Here is a 15123-nt window from a genome sequence, read left to right on the forward strand (position 1 = left end):
ATGGGGAGAATAAACAGGTCAGTCAATGACCACAGCACACAATGACCACACATGAGCCTCTGATGGGCTGGGCCCTGCTTCCTCCAGAATGACCCGCTCGAGGGCCCTGAGCCTTAATATCCCCCCCCACCACCACCACCAAGGACTGAAAGAGGCACAAGAGAAACCACAGAGGTGAGGGGCTTTGTACATTGTTGGGCATTATTTTGGGGAGTCCTGTCCTGGAGGACATTTCATTTATCCCCTGCTCATTAAGCAGCTGCCTGTTCCAGGCAAACAGCTGCTTGTTTACTTACTTTTCTGTTTTGCTCTGTCCCCCAGGGTCCCCCCGTGATGCCACCGTCTGGGCTGCACGGCACAGCCCAGTGAATCTTACCTTTTGCCAAGTTGCCTTGAAACTGAGGCGGCTCATTCACATCTGTTACCTGGACAGTCAGGATCTGAAGGTCAGTGACACCAACATCATCCTTAACATAAATCTGCAAATCAAATATGTTTGGTCCTGTTTCAAAGTCTAGTTGTTCCTTCCCTGTGGTGACAACCTAAAAGCAAAGGCAGAATTCTTAGTAACCAGGTGAAAGGAGATCTGTTTCGTATGCATGCATTTTGCAAAGGGACATTACTAGGAGGGAAGCAACCAGCATTCTGGAAAACATCTCTCCCCCACCACCAGAGGAACCGGTTGTTTTGCCTTCGTCCTTCCAACCTAAGCCCCTGAGATTTCTACTGAAGGGACTCTTGCGCGTGAAGCTGCTTTTCAGAGGAAAGAAAAATATTTAGGCGGCATCCTGGTTCCATTGACTGGCGATGGAAAGCCAGGAGTTAAAACGCAGTCACTACTTGGGGCAGGCATCTAGACGAGTCCCTTAGCCACCCTGAAGATGGTTGGACTTTCTGGTCTTTAAGCCACTGCACTTTCCTGGGATTGTTGTGAAGTCACATCTTGACTCGGCACCCCATGCTAATTTTCCCAAGGCCACGTCCGTGAATAAACAAGGGAAGGATACATCTGCTGAAATAAGGAACAATATACACTTACATCAACAGCCGGTTCAGGGTTTTAGTGAGTTTCCACACATTCTCCCACTGGTGGAAACTTGTTCCTTGCACTCTAAGTGTTTTTGGAGCTGTGGGAGGGACACCAAGAACCAGAGCCAGAGAAATATCACTGGAATCATCAGCAGGAACCCAGCTGGTCCACAAGTGAGGGTCCTCCTGAGGCCAGCTGGAGGCCAACTTGTGACCTCTCAGACCTACATGCATGCTCCTGCCACCAGCTTAGACCACGGAGAGCCCCTGGCCTTTTGGGACCTCAAGGACTAAATTTCATAAATGTCTTAATTATGCTTATGGAGATTTTTGTTTACTAAAACGCCTGGGGCCAGGCAGGTATTCATTCTCCTGTCGTTAAGAGAGCACTTAGCTCCCATCCCACTGTCGTGACTGACAGTGTGACCTGATGGGTGTGACCTTGAGAAAGTCCTTTACCTTTCCCTGATTTTGTTTCCATATGATTATAATTAGGCAAATACTCCTTGCCCCAGTAAAACAGCTGAAGTGTAACACAGGGGATTATAACAAAACGCTAGATCAGGATACTGTGGAGAATCAGGGGCAAAGTTCATTGTGAGCTCTGTGTAGTCAAGGAAGACTTCATGGAAGAGGCTGTGCAAGATCTCGATTGGTTGAGAGAAGACAACCACAGATTGGAATGAGTGCATGCGGTGGAGGCAGAAAGTGTAGAGGAGGGTTGAGAGAGGAAATGACGTAGTCTCATCTCTACCTGTGAGAAGGGTCAGCCTGGGACCCACATACATAGAGATGACCTGTCTCTATGCTTGATGTGTGACAGGTGAGACCTCCCCGTGCCTCAGTTCCCCACCTCTAACGTGTAAATAATAGTAGTACACTGTGTTGTGGGGCTGTTATGGGGATTAAATAAATGAATTCCCAAAATGTTTAGGGGGGATTCCTTGTATATGGTCAAAGCACCATAAATAAGAGTTGTTATCATTAGCCTCATTATTATTAACCCCCCCTTACCTTCCCTGCACCCCCAGACGTCCCAGCAGCTGTGTTTAAAAGCAGAGAGGACTGGCTCCTGGCATGAAATCAGAGGTCACCCTCAGAAAGCCTAGTATAACAGAGTCCCAAGGCCAACAGTGACCAGACCTCTGGGCCAGAGACCCAAAAACCTTGTCGCTAGCCTTCTCCTACAGAGTGTCAAGTTGGCCCATGGGAGAGTCAAGTTCCACCACGGGGATGGCACTGACCCATTCTGTAGGCCGCAGAAGCAACTCTTGTGAGCATTTTGGGTTGGAGAATAGGATCTTTCTTGCAGGGTGGGGAGATAGTTGATGCTATTGGGTGGCTTCTGGGGAGAAGCAGTCAATGCTTCAGGACCCATGAACGTGTGGCCCTTCCTAGTTACTGACATAGCACCCAGGAGGGCACCAGGCCTCGGACAGTACACTGGACACTAGAGCCAACATCAGTTGAGGTGCTAAGAAAGTCACCATTTCTAGAGGTCAGACACAGGATGGAATTCTTCCTTGATTGTCAGCCCTTTTGGAATCATATCAAACTTGGAAAGGATGGGTCCTTTTACATGACCAGGGGGGCTCACCAACCAGCAACAGAAGCGCAGGGCAACATGGAAGAAAGAGCCTAGGATTGGCCATCAGAAGACCTGAGTTAAGTATTTCATCTGTTGTGGTTACATGATCTTGGACACACCAACCCACCCTGCCTTCTCTCTGTGATCTTAGTTTGAAAATAGAAATAAATCCTTTGCAATGGTGGTAATGTCAGTGTTAGTAGTGACAATCCAGAGGTCACTACTGGATTATGTTTCCATGGGATTATAATCAAGCAAATACTCCTTGCCCCAGTTAAACATAATTGAGGTCATAAACAGAGGTTACATAATCCAGAGAATGCGCGGTGGGACCACTGCACGGTTGTCATCGTCACCATCAAAGGCAATAAACTTCTAGAGGATAAGGGTGAGAGTTCTCAAAGGAGAACCACCCCAATGTTGGTCAGCTGCTGAACAGATAATCAAACTGTGGTCTATCCTTACGGAGGAATATGACTCAGCCATGAAAAGGAAGGAAGAGCTGACCCAGGCTAAAAGGAAACTAGCCAGTCACTAAAGACCACATACAATATGAATCCATTCATAGATGACACCCAAGATAGGCAAATCCATAAGGCAGAAAGGAGATCAGGGGGTGCAGGGACTGGGGGAAACAGGATAAGCGTTCTAAAACTAGATGGTGGTGATGGGGCGCCTGGGTGGCTCAGTGGGTTAAGCCTCTGCCTTTTGCTCAGGTCATGATCCCAGGGTCCTGGGATCCAGCTCTCTGCTCAGCAGGGAGCCTGCTTCCCCCTCTCTCTGCCTGCCTCTCTGCCTACTTGTGATCTTTCAGTCAAATTAATAAATAAAAATCTTAAAAAAAAAAACTAGATGGTGGTGATGGTCTGTGAATGCAGTAAAAACCACCAAATTGTACATTTTCAATGGGCGAGTTGCATGCTGTACGAATTATATCATTTTCAAAAATAGACAGAGGTCTGAAGTCAGACTGCCCGGGTTCCAGGTTCAGCTCCGCCCCCGAAGCGCTGTGCCACCCGGGGCAGTTATTTAACGAATTTTGCTTCAGTTTCCTCCACCTGTGAAAAGCGGATAGGAACAGCAATAAAATTATCAGATTGTTTGGATATTACAAGAGGAAACACACATGAAGCGTGCGCCACGGTGTCCAGCATATACGCCATGCCACACGCGTGCAAGCCGTGGGCGGGGCTTCTAGGACCAGGTGCGCAGCAGCTGTGGAAGACGAGCCAGATGTCCAGGGCCAGGGAGAGAGGGGAGATGAGTCACAGAATCAGTCTCTGGGGCTGGGGCCTCTACACCGGATGCTGAATGTGCACTCCGTATGAACCGAAAAACCTGCCCCCCCCCCGCCGGGGTGCTGAAAGTACTGTCTTCCCGAGCTCTGTCTGCACGTCACGGGTTGTCCAGGTCCGCTCTGGGGTCCAGACATGCACGCTTTTTAAGAGCTCCCCTCAGGACTCTCATGATCAGCTGTGCTTAGGAATACCTAACCTCAAGGAGGCAACCGAGACTCGACCAAGCAGGCTGAGCCCACAGAGTCCCACCAGTTCCCCAGGGTAATGTCAGGCAGGACTCACGTCAGGGGTAATGATAACCGCCAGAGGTCTCTATGCGGATGGAGGGAAGGGCAGGGGTTGGGGGTAGGGGGTTCAGACGTCGGGATCCTAAAGGCATCCCTGGAAGGGCCTCCGAAGGTACCAATAGAAAACACACAGATAGATTTGTCCTACCTAAGGAGGAGCACCGACTTTGGAAAAGACTTAAATGACAAACTAGGAAAGAGAGCAGAGTGTAACAGCTCCTGAATGTGAATGACGGGGTCTGGATTATCCAAGAGGAAACATTCACACAACACAGCTGGGCTTTCAGGCTTGTATTTTTATGAAGGGTGTGTTCTTCCATATTAAATAAGTCTCCTCATAGATTTCCTTCTGGACAAATCACAGAATACGAGAAGAGCAGAATCAACAGACACAAGTTCATCAGGGCCTGGCTTTGGAGGAGATGAATCCCCACGCTATGCCCCCCCCCCCAAAGGATTTAGATAGTCTGCACACGCCTAACAGCTGACGTCCCGTGAGGGCAGGTGGCCATGAGAAACAGGACTTTTATTTGTAACAATTTGTAATAATTTGAGCATATTGCCTATCGCACTGGATTAAGTGCAGAAAGAAGGTCCAAAGTATTTAGAGGCCTCTCTCAAAGAGAGATCTTGGAAGCCCCACACGGGCCTTTTGGGTCCTAGTAGAGGAGGGATTGAGCCCGGGAAAGAGAAGGAACAGGTCCGCTATCTAGAATCCATCCATCCTCATCTTCAGGACCCGTCTCTGTGGACACCTCCCCCAGGGCCATGCGCTTGCCTCAAAGTCGGTGCCTGACAGCCAGTTCACTTTGAAGGCCTCAGTGAGGGGGCTCGTGTTGATGATCAGGGGCCACCCTGGGATCACAGGAGACAGCGAGGCTGATAAGTTCACAGAAAACTTGTGCACTGGCGTCTCAGGTGGAGAATTTTCAGCCACGGTGCTTGTAGCCGGCAAGTGGACAAGGTGTAGCGCTTCTCTCCCTGTGGGTTTAAAAAGGATGCAAAATGGCATGAATGCAAAGCCTTGTGCTGGGAACAAGGACTGAACAGCTTGGTCTGTGGCTTCAACCTGTAGCCCGGGGCGCTGATGGAACCTGGTCACTCCCCAAGAGCAGACACTCTTGCCAAGGACTGGAAATGGAAATACAGGATCTTCCAGGAGCCAAGAAAATGACCACCACCAAACAACCATGAAATCTGTTTCCGTCATTCTGTAAAGAAAGCTGCTGCTTTCCTCGTCTGCCTGCGCCCCTTCTCTTTTCTCACAGCCTTTGTGAAGAGCTTGGGAAAGAAGAACGTGATGCCTCAGGGGGCAGACCTCCCCCTGGACGACCATGGCCGGCTATGACACACCCTCTTACAAGGGCCGGGGAGTTTATGGGAGTTTCTTTTCCTTGTCTGTGTCAGCGTCTGATTCAGAGGTCATCAAAACTGAGTATGCATGACCGCCAAGCTCCAAAATCATGGTAGACCTCCCCGCATCCATAACTAATCTCAAGGACAATTGTTTGACATTCTAGGTTGGGGGGGTTTGTCATGATGCTGAAGACCCATCAGTACATCTTGATTGACAGATTAACTCCCATTTCACAAGAAGGAAATGAGAGAGACTCGGGGAAGGCATGCGCGTTGCCTTGGGCTGTGTCTCAGCCAGAGTTTTACAATCTAAGAGAAAGGATGTTTCTTCCAGGAAAGCCTTGGGATGTTCTTCAGTCTCCTTGATCCTCTGCAAGATTTTGCAGGTGTGGAGGAGAGCGCCAAGTCCTTTTCTTTCATGTTTCCATAGTGATGGTTACTCTTGGGAGGGGGTATGTGTGTGTGAAAAGTATCCCCCCTCCAAAAATAAAATCCATGTTCACTCAAAATCTCCGAATCTTCCTTATTGGGAAATAGAGTCTTTGCAGACGAATTGGTTAAGAGGCAGCCATTCTGGATCGGGGTGGGCCCTAACCCACCAAATGGCATCCTTCTAAGAGGAGGACAGGGCACCAAGACACACACAGGAGGCAGAAAGCCATGTTATGATAGAGACAGAAGATGGACTGATGCAGCTAGATAACAAGGACCAGCAAGCAACCACCGAAAGCTAGGAAGTCCATGGAGAACAGATCTCCCTCAGAGTTTCTAGAAGGAACCAATCCTGCGAGCACCTTGATGTCAGACCTCAGATCTCCTGAACTATGAGAGAACACATTCCTGTTGCTCATAGCCATCCGGTGTGTGGTTTATTATGGCCACTCTAGGAAGTCAAAGTCAAAAGTCAAAGTCAAAAAACCATTTATCCATTGTTCCAAGTAAGCACACAATGTAAAATCCTTTCTCTCACTTACTCCCCAAAACAATCCTTTCAGAGATGAGTATTAGTGGCACCATTTTACAGATAAGAAAACGGAGCTGAATAATAATAAGTAAAAAACCAAAATTTATACTGAAGCTCTACTTTAAGAAGTAAAGCCAGCTTCCTGATCTTGGCCCCCATTAGCCCTTGGGGACAAGCCACTTGGAATGGGAGGAAGGTTCCGGGGACAGGAAAAGGATCTGTCCTACCAAAAAGTGTAGAACTTCTGGGAACAAATGAGCCATGAGGAAGTGCTGGCTTTTGTCAGAGAATGTTTTTATTCAGACTTGGGGGAAGGGATGTAGAGAAGTAGATGGCCATGTAGGAAAAGTTGAAATACAAACACATTGGTACAAGCTTTCATAAATCTAAAATCATTTTAGTTTAGAGACTAAAGTTCATTATGCATAAGTTATTTTTGCTCCCCGAACGTTCCAGTTATGGACACAGACAGAGCAAGGGCTCAGAAATAACAAAGCAGCTGAGGTTTAGGGTGACATGGATGGGAATAGATTTTTTTTAATCTATTAAAATTGACTTTAATATTATAGCATTCTCGTGGTAAAAATTGGGAGCCAAATAATAAGCTATTTCAAGGCAAAAAAAAAAAAAAAAGAAAAGAAAAGAAAGAAAGAAAGAAGTTCCCCTAAATAGTTTGTTTTTTTTTTTTTAAAGATTTTATTTATTCATTTGATAGAGATCACAAGTAGGTAGAGAGGCAGGCAGGGAGAGAGAGGGAAGGAGGCTCCCTGCTGAGCAAAGAGCCTGAGGTGGGGCTCAATCCCAGGACCCTGGGATCATGACCTGAGCAGAAGGCAGAGGCTTTAACCCGCTGAGCCATCCAGGCGCTCCACCCCCCAAATAGTTTTCTTAAATGAGCAAATTAATCAGTTGCTTTGGTGCTTGGGGGTTTTTTTAGACATCATTCCCTCAACGCCCACTCATCCCGCGGCCGGAAGTCACCAGGCCCACTGAGCTGGTGTTTCCTCTGTTCAGACTGTTTCCTCTCTGTTCAGCAAGACAGGGATGGTCATAAGCAAAGTGGAAGGTTGGTAATTTCAAGGAAACCCCCACCTTCTCTTGTCCCCTCCCACTCACCCCAGTGACCCGGGCCCCTCCCGCCAAGGAGGAAGGAAGACTCTGCTCATATTTAAGCAAAGATAGAGCTCACTGGATTTTTCTCAAGAATCGCCTGTGGTTAGGTACGTGCCCAGCCCAGATGAACGGACCCAAACAAGTAACTACTTGCCTTGACTGAGCACCTATTCGCCAGGTTTTGTGCAGCTCTGCTGCCTGATCTCAGCCGTTCTCAACAACAAGCCCGTGGTGCAAGTGTCACTGTCACCCTTCCACATGCCTGAGGCGGCACAGCGAGGGGCCACGGGAGGCCTGGCTCGCAGCATCCAGGGCTTCCCGCTAACAGGTGGCACATACCTACTACAGACAGTCTGTCACAGGCCTGTCAGGTGACCACACACACATAACGCTTTATGGTTATTCTATGACCCGGTGACATGGTAGCCAGATGGTGCCGGGGTCTGGTATGACATTGGCCCCTCCACCCAGATGTTAGGTCATGCTGATGCAATCTGGGGGAGGCTGTCTAGGGGAACAAGATAAGGGATTGTGCTGCAGTATCAGCTTGACATGGGCTCGGTGGGGGGAGGGGGCTTGGTGAGAGGCTTTCCGCAGCCTTGCCCTGAGCCATGGCCACCAGCCTGGCTGCATCTCCTTCAATGAACTGAGAAGGTCAGATACACTGTGCTCTTCAAATATCCCCTGCCAATCACTCCTAGTTTGCTCTGCTGAGAGTGTGTCCATCAATCTTGTTGTGTTCATTTTAACTTCGATAAGCCCTGGTTTCTGGAAACTAATTCCATGAAAGAAGCAGCCTTCCCATCCAAGGCATCAGACTCCAAGGACGGGCTCTTTGCATGGCTCCATACATTATGGACCTTTCCATAGTCCTCCTTGAATGACCATTTTTTTGCGTGGCAGAGTGAAAGAGATATGTTGAGGGCAGGAGTGGGTCTATTTGTGCCCTTCAAGCACTTCGTGTTGGGGACTGCCTGTTTCATGTATGGCTAAAGCCAGGCTGTATCCTTGGATATGTCCTTTCTTCTGGCATTCTTTTCTCTCTCGCTCTTTGTTTCTGTTTTGTTTTTTAAGTAGGCTTGGGGGCTTGAACTTACAACCCTGAGATCAAGGCCTGAGCTGAGATCAAGAGTTGGACGCTTAGCCGACTGAGCCACCCGTGCAGCCCTCTGCTCACATTCTTGCTGGAGATATTCTGTGCTTCAGCCCGTGGCGTCCGTTCCCAGGGCAAGGTCACATGTGCCAGGGGCATGCCACCAAATCCTGAAGCCTTCGTGGCAGATCCTCCAAAAACCCTGGTAAGAAAGGTGGTCGAGCTGAGATCTCCTGATTCTTGGGTCAACAACAAGCTCCTCCAGCCCTTTTGTTATTACAAAAAGTAGTAGGAGCAGCATTAATAGCCATAGTAATAATAACGACTGGTGCCTAGGGTCCATGCCCCCAAAATAGAGCATTTAATAAGACACAAAACTCACCAAATGTTCAAACCATTCATTATATAATCAGTTTAAGGAATGTGCCCAAAGGTACTCAGCTGATCAGGGGCAGACGGAAGGTTAGAAGCCAGGGAATGGCTCTAAGACACTACACACACTTGCCTTCCAAGGCTGGTCTTCCGAACTTTCTCTGGTGGTCTGAGTGCTGGAGACCAAGAAGGAGGCTTTAATGGAATTTGATTTACACATGCATCTTAATTAAGGATCAAATTAGAATTGCTTGAAGCGTACACTTTGAAAAAGAAAGAGCACGCAGAAGATTTATTATCAGTCACTGAGCCCACTCAAATGTCTTCCTTGCTGTAGAGATCTGGGGACATGATGTGTTCACTTGTTTCCAAATGAGCAAAATCATCACCTTGCCAGAAATGGACCCACAAGGCCTCCACAGCCTCAGTTGTGGGGGCAGAAGCCGGCCAGCCGGGACCTCTGACACCAAAGCGGTGGTGGGGTTTAGGAAGCATGGGTGCTGTCGCCCTCTCCCCAACCCAGGGCCGCAGCAGCTGTCACTTACAGTGTGACTTCAATACACAGAGCAGTCCTCGCCCAAGACTGTCACTCCATAAAGACCTTTTCATTCTCTCCAGTAAGTACTGAAAACGGTAGTGAGAGAGATGGGAGAGTATTGGGAAAAGAGCACAGGACTGGCAACTAGAGCTCTTGCTTCAAGGTGGACTCTGCCACCGCTTGACTGTGTGACCTTAGGCTGGTCCTTTAACTTCTCTGGGGCCCTCTGTCAGCTCTGTCCCTCAGCGCTGTGGTGCCACACCACCAGTGCCCATGAAACAGAGCTTAACTGCTCAAGAAGGCGCCTAGGACCCGAAGGGAAAGCTTACACGTCTATGGTTTATTACAGAGAAAGGAGGTGTGTTCGTATGCCCCACAGCTGAGGGCTGCCTCCTAGGACCTTAGGACTGAAGAGGCCAGGGGCCAGCCTCCATCATCCTCTTTTCTCTCGGGGCCATAACAGAATGCACTCGCTCCGATCAGAAACCATCGATGTAGCCTCAAAACCAGGGAGCCCAAAATAGAGTCTCGGCTGGACATTTTTATATTCTGTTGGTCATGTAAGCACCATCTCGTTACGTAACCGTTACGTAACCGGCCTCAGCGGCAGAGCCTTCCAAGCCAGGTGCAAATCATCAATCTCACCGTTATCCACGAACAAGCTTACAAGCCCCTACAAACCGTTGCAAAACTCCCTGGACCCAGGGCTCCAAAGCAGCACTGTTTATCAGCACACTTCTGGCCTTGACCCTAAGTCCGTTCTGGGCAGGAACTTTATTTTAGCAAAGCAACTCAGGCTAGTTCCGGGCCGCTAGAATTCACTCTCCCAGCACAGATACCATATCCTGAACATGCATATACTCGATAAACCATAAAACATTATAGAATGTGGTTTCATTACTTGCAGTGCCTTCTCCTACTTTAATTTACATGATATCTACTTCCCTGGATGGGACGCTCACCCGCGTTCTTTGGGAGGGCTGATCCATGCCAGGCAAGGTTAATGGTGGGGAGCTCATAGGAGGACGCAGAAGGGAAGACGGTGACTCTACTTGCGATTCTGTACATTACCCTGGGTCACAAGTAGCAGGAGAAAGATGTGTTTGTTTTGGAGCAGTAGTCTGTCTTGGAGCTGGAGAGGGGAAGACAGCCAGATTGCCACAGAAAGGGGGTGGGAGGAAAGCCAAGAAGAGGGACACCTTTTCTCCTTCTGACGTCAACTCTGAACAGGAAAAGTGACACCATAGGAAAAGTAGAAACCTTTTGCAATGTTCACTGGACCCCCCCCCCCATACAGTATTAATCAGCCAACAAGATTTTCTGGAGATGGACTCCATCTTCCTGACTTTTCAAATGAGGGGAGCCTGGATAAGGAAGGGTTGCTCCTTGTTCCTCAAGGAGGCTGAGACATTGAGTCTTGGGCCTCTTTTTGATTTCCCAACATTGCCTCACAGGGGGCCAGGCGCGATGGCAGGCTTGGGGGAGGAGTTCTTCCTACAGAGACACGAGTTAGCCTCCTACCCGGTGCTCGGCCAGGAAAATTCAAACCAGTGAGGTTTCTACCTTTCTCGGGCTCACATGGATGTTCTAGCTACTGGGGAACCCTTCTCTCATTAAACACCCTGGCATTTGTTTATTTCCAAGAGAGTGATATAAAAGTTAGTTTCCTGGAGGAACTTTCTCAAAAATGTAGACAACTTTAGGATGTGGTGGATTTAAACACAGCGAGGGGTCCTCGCTAAGTCCTCCAGCTTCGTGAATGATGCTCGCTCCTTCAGAACCGATGGAACCAGAAGACTGTTTTAACCCAACTCTCCCACCACTGTGCTTGGGAGGGTTTGTCTAGTTTATGTTCTCCTGGGGCCTTCCTGTGTAAGCCATGGGGGGAATGGGACACTGCGGCATCCGCAAAGTCTTGAAGAGAAATGGTTTCATTTCTCTCATCTTCGTAGGAGGTGGGAAGGACAGAAGCTAATTTAAATGCCAACATGAGGGACGCCTGGGTGGCTCAGTTGGTTGGACGACTGCCTTTGGCTCAGGTCATGATCCCGGAGTTCCCAGATCGAGTCCCGTATCGGGCTCCCAGCTCCACGGGGATTCTGCTTCTCCCTCTGACCTTCTCCTTGCTCATGCTGTCTCTCATTGTCTCTTTCTCAAATAAATAAATAAAATCTTTTTTAAAAAAATGCTGACATGAGATGTAAATTTCTGCATTTGGAGGGGTCTCAATAAATATGAAAAAAAAAAAGACCCCAAAAGGGATGATGATCAATGAAACCAACAAATATTTATTGAGTCCCATATATATGTGTGGCATGCGGGGACCACAGAGCAATATGAGAAGCAAAACCTGTGACTGTAGGGCCCACATTCTCCTCGTGGAAACGTGGCAGATGAATTCTATAACCCATGCTGCCTGTTCTTGAGCACTTATTCTGTGTTGGGCACTGTAACCAAACCTTGGCATACATTCCGTGTATAGGCAAAAGGAGCGCCAATGGTGTGGCGGGAAGACTACCCACTGGGAGTTGGGGCAATCCGGGAAGGCTCCGTGGGGGAGGTGGGGCTTGACTTGGTTGTTGAGGGGTGCAGAGGACTTAGAGAAAATGAGAGGAAAGAAGACACTGGAGCATGTTAGTTTGTTTGAGATTATTATGGTGATGCCTGCTTCCAACAGCCTTAAGGCAGCTACCAGTGTGGCTGCCCGCCCCTCCCCTCCATGCCATGGGACTCTGGTGTTGGAGAGCCAGGATGAGAATCACGTTCCCAGACTCACAAAAGAAGGTGAGAGGGAAACAGCCTGCATCACAGCAGACCTTCAACAAACCAGGATTTGCCCCCATGGAAGCAAAAGCAGGGTACAGTGCATGGTCTTTTGGAAACAGAGGGATGTGAGCATGGTTTTGTCAAGGAATTTCAAATATGCTTGCAAACCTTTGTGATCTGTCCCTTTCACACACATGTCTGATGATTAAGTTCCAAATGATAATGTTCAGCGTGAGCCACTGGGTTCTTCCTAACCTCACTCTTCCCCCAGTGGCAACAAATGTCACCTCTTAACTCAAATGATCATGGTCCAAAAAGCCTATAATCCCGGGAAAATCTCAAATGTTTGCTTCAAGGGAAAGTCTGAGCTGCTCAAGACCCGGCCTCACATCCCCTGCTCCTCTTGCCCTCTGCCAGGAAGAGAAGCCCAAGATTAAAGAGGGTTCAGTATAAGGAAACCCAGTCATTTACTTATGTTATTAACAGATCAAAGGGGAAAATTAAGTGGCCGTTTCAATAAATCTGGAAAAAACATTTGATTTAAAAATCCACTGTGGTTCAGAAATAAATACCAGAAAAAAAAAAAAAAACAAAAGTATCTCCTTAACATATAAACCATTTCTGCTTCACACCAAAGGTTGACATCATGCTTAATGGCGAATAAGACAAGAGCGTACATTCTTATCATTATTCAACAACAGCCTGAAAGTATGGGCCTGGTTAATTAGATAAGAGAAAGAAATACAAGACAGAAAAATAGGCAAGGAGAAGTATAAATGTTGATTATTTTCAAACGTGGGAAATGCATGAGAGGCACCTGGAAAACCATGACAATTAATAAGAAAAGGCATTAGGAGACATTCATCCATTGTATGATAATCAATGAAAACAGTTGGGGGAAATTGGAAGGGGAGGTGAACAATGAGAGACTATGGACTCTGAAAAACAATCTGAAGGGTTTGAAGAGGTGGGGGGGTGGGAGGTTGGGGGAACCAGGTGGTGGGTATTAGAGAGGGCACGGACTGCATGGAGCACTGGGTGTGGTACAAAAACAATGAATACTGTTATGCTGAAAATAAATTTTAAAAAATTATAAAACAATACTTCTACAAAGGAAAAAAAAAGAAAACAGACAAGGGAAGAAAAGATGTTATTCACAAATACAGAAAAAGAAAAAAATCGAAGAACTAGAAACAAATGTAATCAGAATGTGCAAGATCTCTGTGAAGGAAATCTTAAACTACTCCAGAGGAAAACAAAGACTTGAATAAGTATCTAGAACTGTCGAACAGGAAGGCTCAACGTCCTACGTAATAATCACTAACATTTACTAAGCATTTACCATGTACCTCTTCCAAGTGTGTTACTATATAACTCATCAAATATGTAAATTACCCCAAACTAATCTGCAAATTTAGCATGATTGAATTCCATACATTATGCATATACTACCTATTCAAAAATAAGATTGAATTTAAAAAGCTAAATTTCCATAACCCAACCTGACAACATTAAAAGGATCACCCAAGATTCTCCAAACTCTTGAATAAGGAAGCGGGAGTACAAGACGCTCTAGAGTGAATCTGGTTCTTCAATCAGAAGATGTTTTCTTTGCTCAAGGCTGAGACAAGAGCCCCTTGATACCTCGGTTTTCCCATAGGATGACTTGCCAACTTCCGGTTGCCTCCAGAAGGCTCCAGAGAAAAGCCAGAGTCTCCACAAAGGCTGACTTGACATACACACAAAGCTCTGCTGTGAAACTCATTTTCCCAACCTTATATCTTGGAAGGACATCTGGCACAGGCCAGTAGGCAAGGAGAGAAAGTGAAGTCTGCGAGACCAGAGACTAGACTGTGGCTTCGTTTGGCGCCCCTCTTCTCCAGGACAGCCCCACCCCAGCCTCTGAGAGCTCCCTGTTGCTGCATCATCTCATTCACCAATGCCAATGAGCCCACCTTTGAAGAAGACCTCCCAGAGGCCATTTCCTCTTTGGGGGCATTATCACTCAGTGATAGTAACTAGACCGAGGGAGGCGGCAACATGGCGTCCCTACCTGACATGGCCCCCAGGAGACCCAGGAGAAAAACTGCTCCCTGCATCTTGGAGAGTTCACGTCTGTAGGCACTTCCAGCATATTATCCAGCAGCAGAGTCCCGCCCAACACCCAGACTTTATTCCAGATGCCACTCATCTGCAGCTCCTGGCTTTGTTGCCATGTGAGAAATCAAACAGAGGCTTTGCTGGTAACTCAGGGAGACTCCAAACACCATGGGACTGTTTGTTCTTTGATTACCTGCTTCAGTGACCTCATGGTACCCAAAAGGCCAACCAGCCAGCCCTGGTGAGTTCACAGAGCCATTCTTAAAAGTCCGCAAGAGCAAAGAAAGCAGAAGCCCGGAGATGGTGGTAAAAGATGACCGTAAGCATCGATGTCCGCGATGGTCCCCACCACCCTGGAGCCAGGCATCTCGTCATTCCCAGAGGCCGGGGCTGTGTGGGAATTTTTCTGCTGCTCTGAATTAAGGAGCAGGGCTCAGAGTTGGGACCAGACCCCTCCTCAAGGCAGACTGGCTGTGATAGACCCCCGCCCATCACCACCGGCCCTCTAGCCTTTAAAGAAGTCTGTGGCTTTAAGATGACTGGGGTAGTGAGGCTTCCGCCCACTGGAGAGTAATGTGGCCCCAGGCCAGGCCCCTAGGCCTGGTGAGTGAGACACAGG

At 47.9% G+C, this 15123-nt stretch overlaps 1 protein-coding gene across 1 annotated transcript in view; it reads right to left on the bottom strand.

Annotated features, from left to right (window-relative positions):
* The window catches only part of LOC111155287 (cadherin related family member 3), a 57940-nt gene extending 43360 nt beyond the window's left edge, over nucleotides 1–14580 (bottom strand). Inside the window, exons 1-3 of the mRNA XM_022515423.1 lie at nucleotides 14458–14580; nucleotides 4981–5183; nucleotides 377–542 (exon numbers count right to left, since the gene is read on the bottom strand). Of these exons, the coding sequence (XP_022371131.1) occupies nucleotides 377–542; nucleotides 4981–5183; nucleotides 14458–14503 (415 nt within the window). The 5' untranslated portion in view covers nucleotides 14504–14580. The remainder of the gene's footprint in view (nucleotides 1–376; nucleotides 543–4980; nucleotides 5184–14457) is intronic.
* Nucleotides 14581–15123: the final 543 nt, after the last annotated feature.

Source organism: Enhydra lutris, unplaced genomic scaffold, assembly GCF_002288905.1.
Source record: "Enhydra lutris kenyoni isolate GAN:26980312 unplaced genomic scaffold, ASM228890v2 scaffoldscaffold40, whole genome shotgun sequence".
In the NCBI taxonomy this organism is placed as follows: Eukaryota; Metazoa; Chordata; class Mammalia; order Carnivora; family Mustelidae; genus Enhydra; species Enhydra lutris.